Here is a 17,075-nt window from a genome sequence, read left to right on the forward strand (position 1 = left end):
AAACAGAGGGAGAAACGGAAGAGAATGGAAAAACAAAAGAGTTAAAAGAACATAAAAGAAAAAAATTAAATTGTTCAAAATAAAAAAAATATATAGGGACCAATTATATAATTTAACCTTTTTGTTTAAAATGATGATTTAACGTGCCACATTAGTTTACCGTTACACCGTTAACGACAATTAACGGCTTAGTGACTAAAATGTTACAACACAACAACATAAGTGACTAAAAAGTAACCTGAGACAAACAAAATTGACTATTTTGATAGTTTACCCTAATCATAACATGTTCTAGGGTAATTTAATTAAGTTGAATTAACTATTTTGTATTTGATAATTGTGTTTAAAAATATAATACATGATGGGCGTTAAAACCACCAAATAAAAATAATCCCCACAATAAAATAACTCTAAACAGTAGAAAAGAGTAATAAGGTCGATTCTAAAGGGATTGGTGATTATGATCAACTTTCGTGTTTTTCTCGTGAGCAAATTTTTTTTCGTGCCGATAATCGTGGCATTAAACATGCCCACAACTCCAAATGACCTGTTGAAAAATAAATAAATTAGGGGAGTTTCAAAATGACTAGAAATTAAATAAATGAAATAGCATAAATGAAAAATTAAATAAAATGAAAGTAAAATTAAATTAGGAAATAAATTCATATGTTGTAAACAGAGCTATAAAGTCTTAGCCCTAGACTCGGTGGATTCTGGTTTTTAAATCGATCCTCGAAAATTAATTTTCTCCTCCAAACAATAAGTTGGTTATAGCGGCTAAGAACGTCCTAACCGTCAATTCATCTTCTCGTAGTTGATCCTGATACGCCCTGCAAACCAACCCTTACCAATTGTCTAACCGCGATACACGCATTCGCAATTTAAGACCCCGGAAGCCTTGCGTTCTGAAGAACCCAATTCGGATTAACGATCTCAACCACGCGGAACGTTTAAATCCGATCATAATCTCCCTTAACTTGTTTGCAGAAATCCGAATGTAGCACGACCGACTCGTCTTCCCAACTGTACGCCAAAACAACTCCAACCCAAAGCACTTTTTGAATTGAAATCGAGTTAAATTTAAGCGATGAATTTGTCAATCCCGATATTTCGAAGAGATGGTGAATACCGATTTGAATGATTTTTAATGCAGATACAATTTCTCGCTATTCTTGACCGAAAAGAATATCAGCCTAAAATTAATTTGAACTTAGTGAAGCATGAAATTTATCGTACTTTGTTGGTTATGGAAGTGGATTTAATGGTTATGGAGAAAGATGGAAAGGGGAAGGGATTTGGAAATAATTAAACAAAATTGCTAAGAAAAAGAAAATGAAATGAAAGTGGCAGTATGCCTACTGACGCAGTAAAAAACAATTTCTATTCAATTCCAACTGTGTTTTTTCAAGTGTACCATACCACCTATTTATACATAAATAAATATTAAAATTAGGCTTGTTTCACCTACCCACTAATTACATGAAATAATATCATATTTTATTTTCTAAATTTGGCTTTTATAATGTCAATAATCTGGCCAACCTCTTAAATGTTTCAAATTTACGATTCAGCCTCTCTTCTATTTCACATGCTTCAATTTAATCCCCTTTTTGCTTTTTTTTTTATTTACATCCGAATTTTGTTATTGACAATATTTAAACATAAAATTCATCAGTGAGCAAGAATTAATTCAAGAATAAGTCGAGTTGAGCACATAAAATATGCAAAATAAATAAGCTATCAATACATATTTCATAATTGTTAGATGAGTATATAGTAGTAGCAGGAAATGCAAACCTGTAACACAATGTGGTAATTGTTCCAATCTTATCAAGATAGTGCTGAGGGCACAAAATATAGAAATAAAAATAAAAATGCTTAATATAACATTTGATACTTGAACTTGACAGTTTTTTTTAATTTGGTACCTAAACTTTTTTTGAGCCCAATTTGGTACCTGAATTTGACATTTTTTTCCTAATTTGGCACCTAAATTTATTAAATGTTCTACAAATTATGCAAAATACTAACGATGTTTTTTTTGTTGTGCTACAAAAATATTGTCAGTATTAGAGGAAATTCATGTTAAAAAAAGGTATGCTTAACTAATTAATATTAAATAAGAAAAAAAATTATTTTTTAAAATCCCAAATTAAAATAAATTAATTATTTTTAATTAATAAAATAATTAAATAAATAAAAATAAAAGTAATTGAACATATAAAATACAAAAAAATATTATATCATCTGTCACATGTCGATCATACATTGATTATTTTTGCTACTTCATAAAAAATAACATTGTTAGTATATTGGAGTAATTTGTAAAACATTTGACAAGTACCAAATCGAACAAAAAAAAGATTAGATACCTAATTAGAAAAACGAGTCAAGTTCAGGTACCAAATTAGACCCAAAAAGTTTAAGTACCAACTTAAGAAAAAGTGTCAAATTTAAGTATTAAATTAGAAAAAAAAATGTCAAATCCAGACAATAACCTTTAGAAAAGAAGGTTCTTAAGGATCAAGTCAATCTCATAAAAAGAGAGAGAAAAGCTAAATGTTGCAATCAAGACCCTTTGCAAGCGAGGGCAACAGCGTCGGCATCGTCCCAATCATAGCTTGGCATCATCGACAACTACCAAAACCACAACAAGAGGCCTTATTATTTTGAGAGAGCTTAGGTGAATGCAGGAATGAGGAAGGAAGGGGAAGAAAGATGGAAAGAAAAAAAAAGGAGGTTACCAGTTACTTTTTAGTAACCAAGCAATCGACCATAAAGCAAACTCTTAGTCCATTGTATATTGTTGTTATCGATTGAATTTTAGTTTGATTAGCATCGATATTATTATTAGTGTAGTACAGGAGAATGTGGGTTCAGGTGCGCTGTTTAAAAAATAAAAAAAAAACATGTTTTGCACTAGCAAGTAAAGAAAATTTTGGAACCAAAAAACCCTCACATTTCTCGACATGTTTAACTTGCTACCATTTCTTTGTGCCACCTCTGTTTAAGAAGGGTGTTCATTGACTTCTCTTCTTCCTCTTTTCTCCTTTATCAGTTTGTATTTTCTTAAATTTGTCTTCTTCCATTTAAATTGGGTCTTAAAAGGCTATAAATGAATAGTTTGATTTATGTTCGTTTGTCAAACTAAATAAACAAACATGAATAAGATTTTAAGGCTCATTTATTAAACGAACTTTATATGAACAAAACTTATTCAATTTATTTATGTTCATTTAAAGCTCATTTAATAAATCATTTAAAGTTTATTATTGGATTATTATATATTAACAAAATTATTATTGTTTGTGTGCTTATTTTATTTACAATATAATTTTTTAATACTTGTATTTGATTATTTTATATCTAAAAATAATATATATGTTTGTTTATTTATTTATTGTTAATTATCCATGAACATTATTTGTGAATATATTCAATTATGTGTTTATGAATATGTTCATTCAACTTAAACGAATGAACATGATATATATATCTATATATAATTTTAAATAAACGAACATAAACAGAAATTTGAAATCCTTAACAAGTATGAATCAAATATGAATATATTTTAAAAAATAAACAAATGAATATAAATAGAAGTTCATTCATTTAAACTTAATTCATTTATAAGCATAAAGGAGTTATACGTTTTTGCCAATTAATTTTCAATTTTCAATTTTCGACTCAATTAATTGTAATTTTTAATTATTTTACAAAAGGTTCTTTTTATCATTTAAGCTTTCCTTTTAGGTTTAATATATAATTTGACATTCTTTTTCTAATGTGATACTTGTATTTTTCTTTGTCTAATATGGTACCTATATTTTACAAAAGTTATACATTTTGGTACATGAAGATAACAATGTTAATTTTTGTAGCGTTTAATTCGTATTTTAGAATTAAGTTGATGGAAATTATTAACTAGTAATATTATAAATTAACTTTCATCGAATCAATCTTAAAACCCAAAATAAATCATATTTATAAGATTTTGTTTGATAAATTAAATGCAAAACTAAATAAATTCACAATCAAAACTAAATTTATTTTATTAACAAAATCATAAAAAAGTCAAATTTAATAGAATTAGCAATTAACTTTTGTCAAATCAATACTAAAATTCGAATTAAACATTAAAAATTTAACACCATTACCATTAAATATCAAAATATATCTTTTATCAAATACATACATCAAATTAGATACAAAAGAAAAAAGAAAAACTCAAATTCTACATTAAAAAAAATAAAAAATGATATATTAAGCGTCATTTTACTACGCATTATTTCTCCGGCAAATCAACAATATGTTAACATAGCTGAAAATCAAGATAAATTGAGCTGTTTTCGACCGTTGGATCAGCCACACACAATTAAGATAACCAATCAGAAACTGCCACGCATGCATCGCATCACACAATTTGATCCAACCCAAAACTCTATCCTTTTGCTGCTGCCCTCTCTTGTCCTCGCCTGCTGCCACTGCCACTCATGCGAGCTATCGGAAAATGGCTATCATACTTGACTCGCTCCTGCCCCTGAGTCGACCCACCCTTCCAGCTCGCCTTTCCACGCCATTCCCTCCTCCTTCTTCTCGTCTTTGCACTCGCAGAAACCAATCGGTAAACCATTTTCACACTCCTTACTTCCCCACCATTGCCATTTATGTTTCTTTCATTTCGTAGCGGTAATTATCATTCCATGCATTCCTTTATGAGAACTTTGCATTTCTAGTTAGCGATTTCATGTTGAAAATAAATGAAAAAGAGTGAAAAGAAAGCATCTTTGAGCTGTTTCTGTAAGTGGGTCAGTCATTGTAGAAAAACAGGCTCTCAGTCCCAGATAATTCAATGAAAAGAACTTCCAGTAGTCATATGATAGCAGATTTGTTTAATTGAATTGTTTTTTGCAAGTTGGTTTACATGACATATGTTTGCTTCCCTATTATATAATCAGTTTCAAGCTTTTTCAATCCCAAGGAGGAATGCAATGGCCTTGATCTTATCAACATACATCTTCTCAGAAGTTGGATTACATGATAATATTGCATTTGCTGAACCATCTGTTGGGTTCAGAGAGTACATAGATACATTTGATGGGTATTCATTGAAGTACCCTCAGAACTGGATTCAAGTTCGAGGTGCTGGAGCTGATATATTCTTCAGGGACCCTTATGTTCTTGATGAAATCTCTCAGTGGAGTTATCCTCTCCATCATCTTCCAGGTATAAGACTGTTGAAGATTTAGGTCCTCCAGAAGAAGCTGGGAAGAAAGTACTTAAGCAGTACCTGACAGAGTTCATGTCGACAAGGCTTGGTGTGAGACGTGAATCAAATATACTTTCAACATCCTCAAGAGTTGCAGATGATGGGAAGCTATATTATCAAGTTGAGGTGAGTCAGATTTTGTGTTATTACCATCTTTTATAACACATAGTTGATGTTTGATTATGTATGTGATGATTGTGTTGTTTTGCTTTAGGTGAATATAAAATCATATGCAAACACCAATGAACTTGCTGTGATGCCACAAGACAGAGTACCTAGATTGGAATGGAACCGGCGGTACCTTTCTGTTCTTGGTGTTGAAAACAACCGGTTATATGAGCTGAGATTACAAACACCCGAAAGTGTATTTGTAGAAGAAGAAAATGATCTGAGGCAAGTCATGGATTCTTTTAGAGTGAACAAGGTGGCTGGCTGATCAGTTTTTATCTTGAGACCTTTTTTCCATTGGATGAGATTTTTATTCTTTTATTGTAAGTCCTTTTAGTTGCAAAGAAGCGATACTTATTCTCAACTTTTGGTTATCATGCAAGACTACCCATATTGAATATTATGAATATGACATTCAAAAGATCCTCCAAATACATGGAAATATAACAAAATTAAATAAGCTTGTCTTAAATACAAGGGATGAAGTAGTCCAGCTAAAGATGGTAACAAGAAAGTTGGTGAATGGCATTGATTTAATCTTGTATGATTCAAGAAATATAGTTTTTGTCAAAAGGTACTCAAATTCCAGAAGTACCAAATACATCAGTTTCTGAATCAGCAAAGCAATGTAAGTAAAGTAACTCAAAAAATGGAGCAGCATCAAAATACTGATAAGCATGTCCCTCACCAACTCAACTTGATGCAAACATTCAAATTATGACCTCACTTCAAATTCCCCTGCTCGTGTCAGAGCTCGAAAACCTTTGTACAGACGACTCGGTGCAGTCTTTAGATCGAGTTTATCTATTTGCAAGCCGGAGAGTGCAACACCCATAATCCTAAAACCCACTCGAAACGTGGGAAAAACATGAAGACGCTCTAGCTCTGTCTCAAGCAACAATGTGCCAGACAACGATGGGGTTTTATCCTTAGGAATCCGACCAATTGTCCAAGAGCATATCTGCAAAGGCATGTCATAAACATGTAATAATCAGATACAGCAGTAGATTATATACTATTAGCATCTACCAACTATACTGATCACTATCATACTCTAAATCAAGGTATAAGTTCTGTATCAAGTTCAGAAAGCAGTAAATACCTTGTTGCCGAGGATGTTTACAGTTCCATGATTTGAATTCAAATCAGCTGATAAAATACAAGGAGGTAGTTGAAACTCCAAAGTTATTGAGTCAATTGTTTTTCCAGGATCATTTCTTATACCAACCAACACATTAACACGGCATTTCCCAGCATCTGAAGTTAGCTGTGGCTTCACATATAAGGGAGTACTCTTCAACTTTTTAATTCTGCATGGAAATCAAGACACTTCAAATATAATATATACAGCGGCATCAGCTTAAACTTAGCAGAGGGTAAAATGTATGAGAGAACCTGTAACTCATAAGCTTAAACTCTCCATCAGGAGGTACAAATGACAAAACTTGATGGGATTCCCAGGGACGAAAGCGAACGCAGGGATGGAATCTGACATCATCTAGAATTGATGGGTTCGCAAAAGAAAGTGTCAAATCTGGAAGACCTGAAAGATGGGAATTTACTTGAACTTCACCATAAACTTCACATTTGACCAACGCCCCATCCCTAAACAGCACATACAAAAGAAAGAGGATCAGGACTTTGAATGTAAAACAATGCATACAAACAAGTTAGACATTCCACTATTGCACATTAAATTTTAACCTAAATCCAAAAGACCAATGTTAATAAGAAGGAAACCTCTAGCCAGATCAGAGAATTCACCTGTTTATAACTGCATCCATTTCTTCAACAAGATCAACATAAACTTCATTGTTTGCATATTTTGGTTCTGCTGCTCTCCATGGTATGCAAGACCCTGTAGCACCAGGAAGGGTATCACTTACATTGGAACTATTACCAGTCACCACACTCAGAACTTTGCTGACAATATTTGGTGGAGCAATCATCTCTCTTAGAATGTTTGCTTCTGTTGTGAGAGGGAAACCATTGTCTATCATTTCATCCAGAAGCTGCAACAAACCGAATTTAGATAAATATAAAATATATTAATATTATACTTTAATTAAGAAAACCGGCCAAATCGAACTGACATTGATTAAGTCGATTTGATTGGTTTTTTCGATTAATTGATCCAAAATTTTTGGGTTGAGTTTAAGGTTATTGATGCGGGTTTATATGTTAATATATTTATTATATATCATAATAAATAAATAAATTTTAAATAATTAAAAGATAATATAAAATAAATCAGTTTTCCTGCCAATTAGATTCTAAATTTTAAAACATAAGAATTGGTCGAGAAAATCAATTAAAACGAGATCAAAATCAACCAACCTATTTCACCTGATTAAACTAAAATTGAAATAACTAATTATGTGGATGTTATTAAGTTAAAACTGAGCATTACTGTCTCCTGAGTAGGAAGTGGTTTTTGTCATCTTTGGCTAGGTTCTCTGTTTTCAAATTTTTGACTTACATTCCCTTGAAGACAACGCTCGTTTTGAGTAGTTAAATTGAGACAGAATTTAAGTGTGGGTTTGGATGAATGGTGCGTTTAGCTGCGATTAGTATAAAAATAATAGTGACGGTAAGATTAAATACTATAACGTGAAATAAGAAATAAGCTAAAAGCATCCAAATTCATCCTAAATCTAAATATGAATTTATGAATATTTAATCTGTTTATTATCTTCTTAATAAATGAATATTATAAGTCATTAGATTTAGAGAATGCATAGAAAACCTTGGAGTCGTAACTAACCTAGTTCATAAAAATCAGCAATTTTAGTTTGTAAAATTTTATATTCATTTTATGGTTTATAATCAAAATTCATAATTATTCCTTCCGATAAGATTATTTTCAAAATTTGAATCCACATCTCTCATTAAAAATATAATATATTTTCCCTTTATACTCAACTACATTTAATATTTAATTATCACAAAATTTTTCATAAATTTGACTATATGTATGATTTGAATGAAAATAGAGTATATTGATATGACATGTGATGCTTGAGTGAAAGTCGACTATAATTTCTTCAACCTTAAAACGCTAAAGCTGTTGCTGAGTTTGAGGCAGTTTGGAACGGTATGGGCCTAAGGGGCTAAATCCAGTTACGAAAATACCTAAAAATTAATAGAGCCAATAAGCAACAGCAGTCGACCTGACACAGTGACATCCCCACACCAGCAAGCAAACTAGGAACCCAGCCAACCAACATTTAGCCCACCCAATAGAGCAACCATTAACCCACTCTATAATCAATGCAAGCAAAATCAACCCCCAACCTTCTATGGGCTAATTTGATTTTTTAGAGAAAAGTTGACCGTGAAAAATGCCATTATGCCTTATTAAAAGAATCATACAGTATATTCCCAACTGTTGAAAACTCAAAATTTGGACGTAAAACAAAGGGGTGGGAGTTAAGTGTAAAGTGAAAAAGATTTCTCTTAAAATTAAGGGCTAATTTGATTATTTAGAGAAAGATTGAGGATGAAAAATGTCATTATGCCTTATTAAAAGATTCTTGTAGTACATTCCCATTCCCATTCCAACTGTTGAAAACTCAAAAGTTGGACGTAGAACAAAGGGATGGGAGTTAAGGGTAAAGTGAAAAAGATTTTTCTTAAAACATTATCCGAAAAATCTGGTCGGTTAGTCCCCAACATCATTTTCATTATCTTGATGCAATGGTTGGTTTAATTGTGCTTCAGTCCTTATACTCTTTGAAATTTAGTTTCTCTACATGTTTGATTTAAAAATTAAAATTCAATTAATAAAACTATTAATTAACTTATTTTAAATATGAATATGTGGTTATCATTTGAAGTTTAATTTTTAAATTAGGTCTTTGGATACTGAAATGTCACATATTCAAATTCAACCAAAAAAATTTCACTTAGATTTTATTTTTTAAATTAGAAAAGCATATAGACTAAATTCTTGGAAATACAAGCAGTGGGACTAAATTTTAAGATTTTAAAGAATGCAAGGACTGGGGGAAGAATTAAACCTGCAATTGTATGTTTTGGGTTAGGGTTAACTAACTTAACTAGAAACAAATATTGCAAAATTTAACGAAAGGCAAGGCAACGGCTGTGAATGGACCGTTTGATTCAAACAGGCACACGCATTTTACCACGTGGCAACTCGCCGACCTTTCAATTTCATGCCGGCACGTGGCATCCGATTAATACCCCTCCCCCAGCACCATCGACACGAAAACGGGTGTAGCGAACCCTACGTCACCTTCTTGCCGCTTGCCACTAGAGTTACAAAATATACATACAACATATAAATGACCTACCCCTATGAGGATGCCACCTTGATTCGGGTTGATTACGTGGTGATATACAATGGACCCCATGCTACGTGGTCCACCAGAAATTTCCCACTTTTGAACTGTGCGACACGTGTGTTTGGGAAATCCACGTGTGCTATTTGTATGGGGCTTTTAATTTCTTGTAGGGCTGTGGTCGGTGGATCTCTCCCCTATTTCTCGGCGATGTTGCCTGCTGGTGTGGGGTTTGGGTTGGGTTAGGGTAGTTAATCGCACTTTAGTATAAAATCTTAATGAGTTTAATTCTGATTTTAGTCCCTCTATTATGTTGAAATTTGAGAAAATTTTATTTTAATTTAATATAAATTGGTTTTTTTCTGTAATATTATTAATAGATTCAGATTGATGATACTATTAATTATTCTGAGAGATGTCTGTGTACCAAATCAAACCATGACCTAATTTAAAAAAAAAATTCAAGTTTAAGCTTGAGCTTAACCATGCTAGACCTACTCAAATAAATTGTTTTACTATTTAAAAATGAAAAATGTATTTTTATATTAATATTGATATATTTTTACTTAAATTTTAATATTTTAACAAATTATTTAATATGAATTCAAGTAGAGAGCTGCTATTAATGTGATTGAGTTAAGAATGATGCCTTAATTGTATGATTGAATAACAACAAAAGAATAGTCAAAACAAAATAGAGGACTAAATCCTGAGTTTCAACACAATAGAGGGACTAAAATCAGAATTATATAGAATTTAATGCAACCTTGGATTGGATTCTTTAATTATTTTGTAAATCTCAGTATTAAAAAAGAAAAAGAAAAAGGATCAATCCAATTCCTATATAAACGTCCACTTGCTCCCCCCAAGAACCTCACTCAAGGCAATCAAAGTTTCTCTTGCAATATACATACAAACACTTTTCTCTCAAAGTTTACAAGACAGTCATCATTTTCCTTCCAACCAAACACTCTTCAACACCTTAAACATTGTCATACCCCATTTGATCCTATCAAAACATAACATCTTTTTCTCTCACCTTTGTTCCAAATTTCAAACATGGCACCTAATATTACCAGCAACAGAGCTGCCACTGTCACCTCCAGGGTCCGGGCTCTGACCAAGGCTCCCACCCCTCCCGAAAGGGCTTACGTTACGTTCTTGGCAGGTAACGGTGACTACGTCAAGGGTGTAGTGGGGCTAGCCAAGGGTCTAAGGAAAGTCAAGAGCAAGTACCCACTCGTGGTGGCGGTCTTGCTGGACGTGCCAGAGGATCACAGAAAGATTCTGGTGGCTCAAGGGTGCATAGTCAAGGAGATCGAACCCGTCCTCCCACCTGAGAACCAGACCCAGTTTGCCATGGCCTACTACGTCATCAACTATTCCAAGCTACGTATATGGAAGGTATGTTGTTCTTCTTTCTTTTTCTTTTTTTTTTGCGTGTGGCTAAAAGCGTAACGTAACCTTACACATAATGCTTTAAAATTTGCAGTTTGTGGAGTATTCCAAGATGATATACTTGGATGGAGACATTCAAGTGTTTGACAACATAGATCACTTGTTTGACATGGAAGATGGTTACTTTTATGCTGTGATGGATTGTTTCTGTGAGAAAACATGGAGCCACACCCTACAGTACAAGATAGGTTACTGTCAGCAGTGTCGTAACAAGGTGGAGTGGCCTGCTCACTTGGGTCCTAAACCCCCTCTTTACTTCAACGCTGGAATGTTTGTATATGAACCCAACCTTTCTACTTATTATCAACTCTTGGCCACTCTCAAAGTTACCCCTCCTACACCTTTTGCTGAACAGGTAACAATTATATTCGACCTTTCTTTTTTTATTTAACTTCCTATATCAAGAGTCCTGAATTTTAATGTGCTTTTGTTATGTTTGATGCAGGATTATCTGAACAAGTTCTTTAGGGACATATACAGGCCCATCCCACCAATTTACAACCTGGTGATGGCCATGCTATGGCGTCACCCGGAAAACGTTGATGCAGAAAAAGCCAAGGTGGTTCACTACTGTGCAGCTGGGTCCAAGCCATGGAGATTTACTGGGAAAGAAGAGAACATGGATAGGGAAGATATTAAGAAGCTGGTGACCAAATGGTGGGACATTTACAATGATGCGTCGCTCGACTACAATCTAGGTGAAGCAGAAGAAGCAGAGGAGGATGAACAAAGAGGGATTGAACAATTTTTGGCAGCACTGTCGGAAGCTGGCGTTGTTCACTATATCAGCGCCCCATCCGCTGCATGAAGTTTGTGGCCAACGGTGGCGATATATATGATCATGTATAAATATATCTTAAAGTTTAAAACAAGAGCCTAGCATTGTAAATGTGTTTTATGTAAGGGTTTTTTTTTTTTCGGCTTACTAGTTGCTTTCTTCTGTCCTCGGGGAGTTTTAAATATTTTAAAATTTTAACCTGGTAACTCTTAAAATTATAAAATTTAATTTAATATTTTAAAATTATAAAAATATAAATTATTAAAATAATAAAATTACATTTTGAGAAAATTATATTTTGACAATATTTTAGTTTCGTCCCTGTCTGTCCTTCCTTTTTTGTGATGTTCAGATAACTTATACTACCAAAAAGTGAGTTAACAACGAGAAGCTCCCACCAAGTAATAAAATTGTGGGAATTGAATCTTAACAGTGATTGCTTGGGTTAAGGTTTGAAAAATTGTTTTAGACTTAGATTAATTAATAAAGAGAATGGATACAGGTGTTGGGGAAGATAAGTGATTCAACCAGGGTAGTAAATAATTTGCATTACATTGCTTTTGATATGGGTCTGGATTTCCGTCAACATTTTTCATCTCTGATAATATCAAAATTGTACAGTATACGTTAGTGTGCTTTCTGGAATTAGAGTTCAGGTGATCATATAGAAAAAAATTATTTGAGAAATCAATCTACAAAGCAGGCAAATGCCTAATTTCAGTAGTACGGTGAATATATATTAATTATATAACACAATCTGATACATTTCCTGTAAAACTTAAAAAAGGACCCAGAAAATAATAGGATAGCTGCCTGAAGATATGACTGGAATTCAACCAACCCTCAACCCTATGGAAACAAAACAAGCAACGCAATAAGTTACAACTGAACAATATCCACAAAAAGGATGCACGTGAGTTGTGAGCCTCATCCTACCTTGTTAGCAATGTTGTTGGAAAGCCAGTCCAGTCCCTCATACAGCCCTTCGCCAGAGGTGGCACAAGTACTCTGGATATACCTGTGAGAGACGCACAAGAATATGAATACAAGCGATTACATTTTGCAAATGCAAACAAACAAATACCCTAATAAGTAGTAAGCAAACAGGGAAACAGTTAATAACATAATACCAGTGGCGCTGACGAAGGGAGTGAAGGCCAAGCTTATCAGTAATCTCAGCAGCATTCATAGCATTCGGCAGATCTTGCTTGTTTGCAAACACAAGAAGCACAGCATCCCTCAGCTCGTCCTACACATATCACAAGTAACATAATGATTGGAAAAGGTTATTACATGTGTATGATAATAATCAACTAATTTACACCACAGCCTCGTAATTTCTACACATATGACAGGTATATCACAGTTTCAAACAATGTACTTCCAAGTCCCAAAGACCACACAGCAACATGCCTAGAGCAAATTAGTACCTCATTTAGCATACGATGAAGCTCATCCCTGGCCTCAACCACACGGTCACGGTCATTGCTATCAACAACAAAGATTAGCCCCTGAGTGTTTTGGAAATAGTGCCTCCACAAAGGTCGAATCTGAAAGTGTCCATAAAAGCTTTCAGAACATTACATGCTACCAAACTCATGTTTTAACTCTTATTCAAATAAATAGGAAAATAAAACCAAAAATATCAACCAACAAAAAAAATTTACTAAAACTGTTGCAAGTTCTTACAAGTTAAGAATGACGAGCAACAATTATCATGCATGCAGACACAAACAAAAATGTATGCATGCCACAATGCTGATAGCATTCCTCCAACATAGCTGAAGGAAGCATTTGAAAGACAAGGCAGCATTATTAAATATAGCTTATGATTATGTTATGTGCTAAACGGGAACATCTAATTAGCACAAGACCGTCAATAAGCACTCAAACTTATGAATTGCAACTATAATGAATTTAAACCTAAAACCATTAATATTTATTAACAGGATAATCTTCAGCTAAAAGTTGTTCTATGACATTGATTTGAAGGGGGAAACCCTAAGAGGTCACTTACTTATAAATATGAGGGGGAAAAAAGAACCCAAAGCATTACTCTGTATGCTTAACAAATCAGGATATAATAAGGGTCAGTTATGAGATGATATAGTAATATTCACTCAGAAAGGGCATTAGTAAAAGCTGAAAATGGCCACTAAATAGAAGTGCTATGAATATATAGAAATACATGAATAAATAGTTATGTGATGTTTGCCACAGAATGAATAGCATTCCTCATTAAGAGGAAAACAAAAAAAATAAGGTGGCAGTACATGTAGCTTATGAATATGTTATGTGCTGACGGATAATAATCTAATCAGCACAGGACCGTCCATAAGCACAATTAATACCAAGAAAACTACAAGAAAGAAGAAGATAGTTTTTATGTTTTCAGCCACAGCACGGATAACCTTTCCTTGTATAATTCAAAGGAAAAACTTGAAAGACAAGGTGGCATAAGTAGATGTAGCTTATGGTTATAGTTAAATGCTGATGATTAAGACCGTCAAGAAGCACATCCAACAGTTTCAACATAAGCTTCTATTGCACAATAAAATAACACAGCACAGCAAATTATAGAAACAGCTTATGAACATGTTATGAGCTAATGGAAAACAATCTAATCAGCAGCAAAGGACCATCCACAAGCACAATTAATAACAAGAAAACTGCCAAGACAGAAGAACATAGTTTTTAAAGGCAGCCACAGTACAGATAGTTTTTCCCAGTATAATTCAAAGGAAACATTTGAAAGATAAGGTGGCATAAGTAGATGTAACTTATGATTATGGTTGTATGTTTCTTATGGAATAAAAATCAGCGTAAGACAGTCCATAAACACATCCAACAGTTTTAATATCAACTTCAATTGAACAATGAAATAACATAGCAAATTATAATGTTTCAGCAGCGACTATAATGTAATTCGTAAACATAAAACCATTAATATTTATAAAAGGTAAAGACTTCAGCTAACAGCTGCTCTACACTATTGATTAAAAGGAAAAAACCAGAGAAACATTGCCCTACACACCCAATAAATCAAAATAAATTATGGTTCAATTACATATTGATACAAGAAAATCCAATCAGAGAAAGAGCATTAGTAAGCATAACAATGACCGGTAAAAAAACTACTATGAAAGAAAACAAATATAAAGATAAATAGGCAAGTGATGTTTGCCACAAAATGAATAGTCTTCCTCATTCAGTGAAGAGGACAACAGAAAACATAAGGTGGCCGTACATGTAGCTTATGATTATGTTGTGTGCTGATGGAGAACAATCTAATCAGCACAGGACCGTCCATAAGCACATTAATAGCAAGGAAAATACAAGGTGAAGAGGGCAGTTTTTATGCAACAACCACAAAGCCGATAGCCTTCCCTCATACAATCAAAGGAAAACCTCAAAAGACAAGGTGGCATTAGGAAATGTAACTTATGAGTAGTCTATGCTAATGATGAAATGGAATCAGCATAAGATAGTCCATAAGCACATCCAAGTGGCATTAGTAGATGTGACTTATGATTATGTCCTATGTTGACAATGAAATTGAACTGGCGTAAGATAGTCCATAAACCCATCCAACAGTTCCAATAGCAAGGAATATGCAAGATGAAGAGGACAGTTTTTATGTGTCAGCCACAGCAAGGATAGCCTTTCCTCATACAATCAAAGGAAAACCTCGAAAGACAAAGTGGCATTAGTAGATGTAGCTTATGATTACATCCTATGCTGACGATGAAATTGAATCAGCATAAGATAGTCCATAAGCACATCTATCAGTTCTACAGTAACTTCAATTGCAGAGGAAAATAATATGGCAAAAGATGACGTTAACATGAAACAGTAGGCCCAGAAAAACAGTATAACGCTAAAAGTCTGAATACTTAAGGTTTTGTTCCACAAATCTTAAAGTAAATGTTGTATTACCTTGTCCTGACCACCAACATCCCAAACAGTGAAGCTAATGTTCTTATATTCTACGGTCTCCACATTAAAGCCTGCATTAGGTTGTCATAAGCATCACTATTAAGGATCAAATCATTAAGATGTATAAAAAAAAGGAAAAATCTAATAAAGAATGGGGCATACCAATGGTGGGAATGGTAGTGACAATCTCACCGAGCTTGAGCTTGTACAAAATGGTAGTCTTACCAGCAGCATCAAGACCCACCATAAGAATTCGCATCTCTTTCTTGGCAAACAGTCGACTAAACAGCTTAGCAAAAGACAGCCCCATCCTTTTTTATCTTCGCTGACACCAGAAATACAAGATATGGTCAATCCTAACTTATTCATCCAATTGATACCATATAAAAAAGGAACAAAAACCATAGGACCCTATTATATACACATAATAAATACAGTAAAGCCCCCATTTTTCATTTTAAAAACGCATGACATTGCCAAAATAAAGAGTTGAACAACATTAAAAACAATTTCATTTGAGAAAATCTTGCAAAGCAATACAAATCTAAACAAACAGATCTACATCAGCAACAATATCATATCATATAGAATGAAATGAGCAGATCAAAGCAGAACAAAGAAAACCAAGATCCAGATCTAGATCTGGAATCAATTAGAGAAAGGCCCATACACAAATCAAAGCAAGGAAGGACTTCTATTTAGACAGAGAAATCTAAACAAATGCAAACATGCAGAAGCAACACAGAGATAAGATTAATACATTACTCAGAAACCGAGAGGCTGCCGAGGAAGCAACAAGGAATAGAGAAAGAAATGAAAGGCAAACAATGTTTAACACTCACAAAATATCAAATTCAATGGGGGAAGGGGTTGGGCTTCGGGGCTATTTATTACGCAATTGGAGGAGCTGGAGGCGGGGGTGAGTGATTTCAGATTAGGTTTTCTTAAAACGTTGCGATGCCCTTTGATTAGATCCAAACGCTGCCGTTTTGGAAATCCCAATCACCTTCGTCTTTTTCACAGATTTTTTTATTCTTTAAATTAATCAATTATGGTCAAAGTAAGTACGGATGCTAATATTTTTTTAACATATGTTGGGGCAAACACTTTGGGTATTTATATAAGTTATTTTAAGATGGTTTAATATATAATCACATTGGAT

At 33.6% G+C, this 17,075-nt stretch overlaps 4 protein-coding genes across 11 annotated transcripts; 2 read left to right on the top strand and 2 right to left on the bottom strand.

The window, feature by feature from the left end:
• The first annotated feature begins 4,416 nt into the window (after nucleotides 1-4,416).
• Nucleotides 4,417-5,863, top strand: LOC107888349 (psbP domain-containing protein 1, chloroplastic). The gene is given in 4 exon segments (XM_016812427.2): nucleotides 4,417-4,627; nucleotides 4,962-5,187; nucleotides 5,190-5,398; nucleotides 5,487-5,863. Coding segments are annotated over 4 exon segments (771 nt in total). The 5' UTR covers nucleotides 4,417-4,513; the 3' UTR covers nucleotides 5,709-5,863.
• Nucleotides 5,864-5,944: 81 nt separating this feature from the next.
• LOC107888348 (AP-3 complex subunit mu) lies at nucleotides 5,945-7,454 on the bottom strand. The gene is made up of 4 exons (XM_016812426.2): nucleotides 7,205-7,454; nucleotides 6,836-7,045; nucleotides 6,543-6,750; nucleotides 5,945-6,401 (listed from the first exon to the last, which is right to left on the bottom strand). The coding sequence occupies exons 1-4, from the start codon at nucleotides 7,438-7,440 to the stop codon at nucleotides 6,156-6,158; spliced, it is 900 nt and encodes a 299-aa protein (XP_016667915.2). The 5' UTR covers nucleotides 7,441-7,454; the 3' UTR covers nucleotides 5,945-6,155.
• Nucleotides 7,455-10,606: 3,152 nt separating this feature from the next.
• Nucleotides 10,607-12,124, top strand: LOC107888347 (galactinol synthase 2). The gene is made up of 3 exons (XM_016812424.2): nucleotides 10,607-11,145; nucleotides 11,234-11,554; nucleotides 11,645-12,124. Exons 1-3 carry the CDS (start codon nucleotides 10,801-10,803, stop codon nucleotides 12,005-12,007), a joined length of 1,029 nt encoding a protein of 342 aa, XP_016667913.1. The 5' UTR covers nucleotides 10,607-10,800; the 3' UTR covers nucleotides 12,008-12,124.
• Nucleotides 12,125-12,692: 568 nt separating this feature from the next.
• On the bottom strand, nucleotides 12,693-16,991 carry LOC107888350 (ADP-ribosylation factor 2-B). 8 transcript variants are annotated; one of them, XM_016812430.2, is made up of 7 exons: nucleotides 16,756-16,991; nucleotides 16,076-16,238; nucleotides 15,914-15,984; nucleotides 13,408-13,527; nucleotides 13,108-13,226; nucleotides 12,914-12,995; nucleotides 12,693-12,826 (listed from the first exon to the last, which is right to left on the bottom strand). In XM_016812430.2, the coding sequence occupies exons 2-7, from the start codon at nucleotides 16,221-16,223 to the stop codon at nucleotides 12,821-12,823; spliced, it is 546 nt and encodes a 181-aa protein (XP_016667919.1). In that variant the 5' UTR covers nucleotides 16,224-16,238; nucleotides 16,756-16,991; the 3' UTR covers nucleotides 12,693-12,820. The 8 variants fall into 8 exon arrangements, with proteins under 8 accessions (XP_016667919.1, XP_016667920.1, XP_040965227.1 ...); XM_016812431.2 differs by having other exon boundaries at nucleotides 16,076-16,233; nucleotides 16,674-16,981; XM_041109293.1 differs by having other exon boundaries at nucleotides 16,076-16,233; nucleotides 16,756-16,918.
• Between the last annotated feature and the right edge of the window lie 84 nt (nucleotides 16,992-17,075).

Source organism: Gossypium hirsutum, chromosome D13, assembly GCF_007990345.1.
Source record: "Gossypium hirsutum isolate 1008001.06 chromosome D13, Gossypium_hirsutum_v2.1, whole genome shotgun sequence".
NCBI classification, from domain to species: Eukaryota; Viridiplantae; Streptophyta; class Magnoliopsida; order Malvales; family Malvaceae; genus Gossypium; species Gossypium hirsutum.